General features: G+C 34.2%; 2 protein-coding genes across 2 annotated transcripts; one reads left to right on the forward strand and one right to left on the reverse strand.

Annotated features, from left to right (window-relative positions):
- The first annotated feature begins 1,056 nt into the window (after positions 1-1,056).
- Positions 1,057-3,475, forward strand: LOC139815432 (uncharacterized). The gene is made up of 3 exons (XM_071782361.1): positions 1,057-1,061; positions 1,190-2,758; positions 2,821-3,475. Exons 1-2 carry the CDS (start codon positions 1,057-1,059, stop codon positions 2,502-2,504), a joined length of 1,320 nt encoding a protein of 439 aa, XP_071638462.1. The 3' UTR covers positions 2,505-2,758; positions 2,821-3,475.
- Positions 3,468-5,210, reverse strand: LOC139814253 (uncharacterized). Its single transcript, XM_071780383.1, has 3 exons — positions 4,837-5,210; positions 4,470-4,707; positions 3,468-4,392 (listed from the first exon to the last, which is right to left on the reverse strand). Exons 1-3 carry the CDS (start codon positions 5,199-5,201, stop codon positions 3,682-3,684), a joined length of 1,314 nt encoding a protein of 437 aa, XP_071636484.1. The 5' UTR covers positions 5,202-5,210; the 3' UTR covers positions 3,468-3,681.
- Positions 5,211-6,000: the final 790 nt, after the last annotated feature.

Consider the following 6,000-nt stretch of genomic DNA (forward strand, 5'->3'; position numbering starts at 1 on the left):
CTGTTGCTTAATATGTAAAACTTCCGAAATGAGACGTTTATGATAGTATCTTTCTCGATCTAAAATCTTCACATTATCCCAATCAAATTCATGATCGTTATGAATTCTGTGGTCAGTAATCACGGAATGAGAGGAACTATTTCTATTTATGTGACTGCGATGTTCCGATATTCTAGTTTTTAGTTGTCTACAGGTTTGCCCTACGTAAGAAGCATCACAGTCTCGACAAAAAATCTTATATACTACGTTGCTATTTTGATAAAACGGGAGAGCATCCTTCTGAACCTTGATGAATTTATTTAATTTATTAACACTGTAGTATGCTAAATGAGTATCAGATCCCCTAAAAATATCCTTAAATTTTGCAGAAAAGGAAGGAAAAAACGGGACCGTAAACCATTTTTTAAAAGAAGCGTCATCAACATCATCAGAATTTTGTTTTTTTGTTTGTTTGTAAAAGAGACTTTTTAGACGTTCATGAATCGTGTTAAAAATAAGATCTAGAGGATAATCGTTGTTCAAAAGGATGCTGATAATAAGTTCTAGATTTTTTCTGTGAAACCTCGGATGCGAGAGTAGAAAGGCTCGGTCGATGAGTCCTATGATGGTTCCACGCTTTTGAGACGAAGGGTGACAAGAATAATAATTTAAATATCTGCCGGAAAAGGTAGGTTTATGATACCAATCAAATTCGATTAAACCATTGTTATTAACGATTGGTATCTAAAAATTCGGATTAACGATTTAAATTCAGACTCTAATTTTTCTCCTTCCCAATGGACAAATCATTTATGGTATGTTATCTCTAACCAAAGATTTTCTTCTCAATAATCCTGATGTAATTTTGACTAGAGCCGATAAAGGTAACATAACCGTTGCCATGGATTTTCCTGACTACAAAAATAAGATGGAATTGCTATTGTCGGACACGAACACATATACTTTAGTCAAAAAAGATCCCATCCTTCACTCACAAGAAACACGAGAACTCTGCTTACTAGATGGAAGAATTCGAAATACATTTCATCCTCTACTTATAAGTTCCTTTATGTAGTGATGGAGTACTTCCGAGAGCCTATGGACTTCCGAAAATTCACAAACTAAATTATCCGTTAAGAATTATAGTTTCGTCCATCGATGGACCTCTACATAACTTAGCTAGATTTTTACATAACATTATTTCTTCCAGTATTCCTAAAGCCAATAGTCATATTAAAGACAGTTTTCAACTCGTCAATATTTTGAACAATTCGCGTATTGATGACAATTACACACTCATTTCGCTTGATGTTGTCTCCCTTTTTACAAATGTTCCTTCCGATCTTGCTATTGACAGTATTTGCAATAGATGGGAACATCTTTCAAAAAACTGCGACATTCCGAAAGATGAATTTATTATTGCAGTAAGACTCATCCTCGACTCCACCTATTTTAGGTTTAACAACAAGGTCTATAAACAGAATTTCGGATCTCCCATGGGCTCTCCTTTGTCTCCTGACCTTGCGGATTTAGTCCTTCAGGATATTGAGACGAGGGCGATGAGAATGTTCAATTTTCACATTCCGTTTTTCTTCAGATATGTGGATGATATAGCGATGGCTATACCTAACGATACCGTTGATTTCACTTTACAAACATTTAATTCGTTCCATCCACGTTTACAATTTACCATTGAGATTGGCGACAATAAACTCAATTTTTTAGATACCACCATCATTAATAACAATGGTTTAATCGAATTTGATTGGTATCATAAACCTACCTTTTCCGGCAGATATTTAAATTATTATTCTTGTCACCCTTCGTCTCAAAAGCGTGGAACCATCATAGGACTCATCGACCGAGCCTTTCTACTCTCGCATCCGAGGTTTCACAGAAAAAATCTAGAACTTATTATCAGCATCCTTTTGAACAACGATTATCCTCTAGATCTTATTTTTAACACGATTCATGAACGTCTAAAAAGTCTCTTTTACAAACAAACAAAAAAACAAAATTCTGATGATGTTGATGACGCTTCTTTTAAAAAATGGTTTACGGTCCCGTTTTTTCCTTCCTTTTCTGCAAAATTTAAGGATATTTTTAGGGGATCTGATACTCATTTAGCATACTACAGTGTTAATAAATTAAATAAATTCATCAAGGTTCAGAAGAATGCTCTCCCGTTTTATCAAAATAGCAACGTAGTATATAAGATTTTTTGTCGAGACTGTGATGCTTCTTACGTAGGGCAAACCTGTAGACAACTAAAAACTAGAATATCGGAACATCGCAGTCACATAAATAGAAATAGTTCCTCTCATTCCGTGATTACTGACCACAGAATTCATAACGATCATGAATTTGATTGGGATAATGTGAAGATTTTAGATCGAGAAAGATACTATCATAAACGTCTCATTTCGGAAGTTTTACATATTAAGCAACAGCGCCATGGTCTAAACCTCCAATCGGATACCGAGTGCCTACATCACGCATATCTGCCTATCATAAACAATATCTAATTTATGTTCGTCCTTTCCTGAGACACATCACTATGTTTATAACAGCGTCCGTGATCAATACTCGTTCGATCCTTCGTCTCACACCGTTTCCAACCGCTGCGCTGTGCGCTTGACTGTCAATTTCTTCCGCTAATTTCTAAGATGTGTGACGGTTGTGACTGCAAATTTATTCTCCCTCCGAGATGTACGATCTTTTGACTATTGCGACTTTTGACTTCGAATAATGTACTTTTGTGACTTCTGCAGATCTTGAGGTGAGCGTTCTCCTTTCCTTTTTCAAACGACGTTGCGTAATAGAGTTTTTTTTCTCTCATAGCGGTAATGTCCACCATAATCGTGCGTACCAGCTCGTTTGTTTCCGACATCTCCTCAAGAAGGGAGTCTTCTTCCTCGAGCTCTGCAGGACTAGCGATTACTTTCAATAAATGCTGAAGATGGCTCAAAGGAAGAGCCGAAACGTTCGTTCAAATTAACAAGTCTAAATAATTCTTCTTTGCGCACCTCGTCCCGCGCTCGACTCGCATTCGCCGTTTTTAACTGTTTGACATTTTCACGAGTCCATTTTTATGATTTAAAAAGCAACATACACAATAAGGTTTTTTTTCCGAAAAGCAATTCAAATCTATATAACGTGCATTACTCGAATATAAGAATATTTTATTTTTTGTTTTATGGTCAATGTTTATTATTAAATAATATATTTACATTTAGTAAATATATTATTTAATAATAATATATTTATGAAAACATTTATGAATAACATTTTATATAAAAAGCAATATACAATAAGATTTTTTTTTTTAAAAAGCAATTCAAATTTGTATAACGTGCATTACTTCAATATAAGAATATTTTATTTTTTATTTTATGGTCAATGTTTATTATTAAATAATATATTTACATTTAGTAATCTTTAAAATGTTTGAACAAATATTTAAATGTTTCTAAATAAACTAAGTTGAATAACTGGTTATCAGAGGTTTTATTTTCTTCCAACCCAATGTTTACATTTTTTAAAATATTTGTCACAATTATTAATTTTTACATTTTTATTTAAAAAATACAGTGTTATAATAAGAAAAAATAAATCATAGAAAATGTTATTATAAATCTAATATTTAGAACGTTATAATCATGGATTTTTTAACGCAATGTATCCTGTATAAAATATTTATAATTAAACATTATTAAATTGCCATGGTATAACTCCTTCAGTATTGAAATAATTGCAAAAGTTCTCACGAATTTCGATTGCGTTTCGTGTACTATTATTATTACCACATGTAGTAATATCTCTTAACGCGCTAATTTCGATGTCTTCTCTCCAAGAACCAGCAACAAACCCATCAGGTCTATCTTGATCAACAAGTGTGTCATCAACATATTGGTTTACTCCGATATCTTGAATACGAAGAAAGTTGTGCAGACATACAATAGCTTGTACAATTTTCATGGATTTTTCAACCGTACAAATAATTGGTCGTTTTAAAATTCTCCAACGGCTGACCAAAATACCAAAAGTATTTTCAATCGTTCTTCTGGCTCGACTAAGACGGTAATTAAAAATGGTTCGTTCTTGATTTAAAACGCCTTTTCCAGGATATGGCCGAAGTAAGTATTCTGTTAACTGAAATGCTTCGTCTCCTACAAGCACGTAAGGTAAAGGTGGCCCATTTATTGTAAGAGATGTTGGTTTTGGCAAATTCATTTCACGATTGTTGAATTTGTGACCTATTATAGAATCTCTAAAGATTCCACCGTCACTGCGTCGGCCATAACCTCCGATGTCAACAAAGGTGAAAATATAATCTGCATTGCAAATTCCAAGTAATACGATGCTATGGCTATGTTTGTAATTAAAATATGCAGAACCTGCATTATCTGGGCACTGAAAATAATTTTCAAGAATTTATATAATTTATCCTTACTTTATACATATATTATTTTTACATATGTATAATATACCTGAAGAAGAACATGTTTCCCATCGATTGCTCCAATACAATGGTTAAAATTCCATTTTGTCTCGAAGTCACCAGCAATGTTTAGCCAATTATCTGCATTCAAACAAGAGGGAAGTACTTCCTTCTGCAGACAATTCCAAATAGCATCACATGTCTCTTCAATGATGTTACTCGCAGTTGTTAATCCAATAAGATATTGATATGACATAGATATCATCGAATCACCAGAAGCTAGAAACCTAATCAATATAAAAAATTCCAATTTAATATTTATAGAAAAAAAATTTATGTACAGATAAGATAAATGAAAAGTATATAATAAAATCAATTCTATATAATAAAATCAATTCTATAACCTTATTACTAACCTTAATGTCAAACATAGTCGTTCTGCTGCAGATATAGGCTCACGAATCACTCTTTGCTTCATAATAAATGGTGCTATTAAAATTAGTAACTCTTCAAATTGTGTAGGAGTCATCCGAAAATAATTCCTGAATCGTGCTTCTTCCAAAATAATAACAGGAAAGATTGCGTGGTAAAATCCATGATTGTATCGTTCTATGAATATTGGATTTACCCAATAACGTTTCCTACGATAATTTCTTCTTTTCTGTTTGTGTAACTCGTTTATCAGAACTGTTGCTAAAAGCTGTTTCTTGCGTTGATTTTGTTCTGATATTTTTTTTGCACACTCGTGTAACCACATATCATATTTCTTTCTAAATGACATGATTAATTCATACGGTGATTACGGTGGTTATATACTTACACCATGGTTATATATGGTACTGATGCTATAATTTCAGAGTCAGACACTTTTCATGAGTCTTTCACAATGTAGCGTCAACTTTAGTCACGTGACCCACTTTGACGCTAAAATGAGCGTCAACTGACGCCCGTGAAAAGGCACCTTAAGCGTCAAAGCCAAAGCAGCGCGAAGACGCCGAAATTTTGACGCTGTTTTCCTTTTCATGAATTTCAATTGACGCCGGCGTCAATTGTGGTCATGCGACCTTCTTGCCGCTGAAAATGAGCGTCGAGCGTCAGCATGAAAAGGCACCTTTATGCACATGTGTATGGACCAATCAATTTTCTTATGCTTACGCATTGGCCTAGTTTACACCGGACCGTTTGATATGCGTACCAAGATTCGTATGTATTTGACCGGAAATGAATGTCCGGGAAATAATCTACCATATAAAATCGTTTTTTTTTTTTTTTTTATTGAAGTAAAGAAAAGACCGTGGGGGTACCCATGTGGTCATAGTAGCAAAACCGAAATCTAAATTGCATCACATCAAAACAAAAGACACTTCGACTAAATCAACATGGACGCCTCAATAAAAGCGTCCCAAACAGAAGTTAACTGCGTAATAAAACTCGTAAACTCTTATAACTCTGAACTCGAAAGTGTGTAAGTGTATGAATGTATGTATATTTGTTCGTGTATGTCCGCGGTGTTGGGAACTCGGTATTGCCGTAGGTACGTTAAGCCCAAGGAACTGCGCGGATCACTTCCCCCTGCGGCC

Source organism: Temnothorax longispinosus, chromosome 6 (assembly GCF_030848805.1).
Source record: "Temnothorax longispinosus isolate EJ_2023e chromosome 6, Tlon_JGU_v1, whole genome shotgun sequence".
In the NCBI taxonomy this organism is placed as follows: domain Eukaryota; kingdom Metazoa; phylum Arthropoda; class Insecta; order Hymenoptera; family Formicidae; genus Temnothorax; species Temnothorax longispinosus.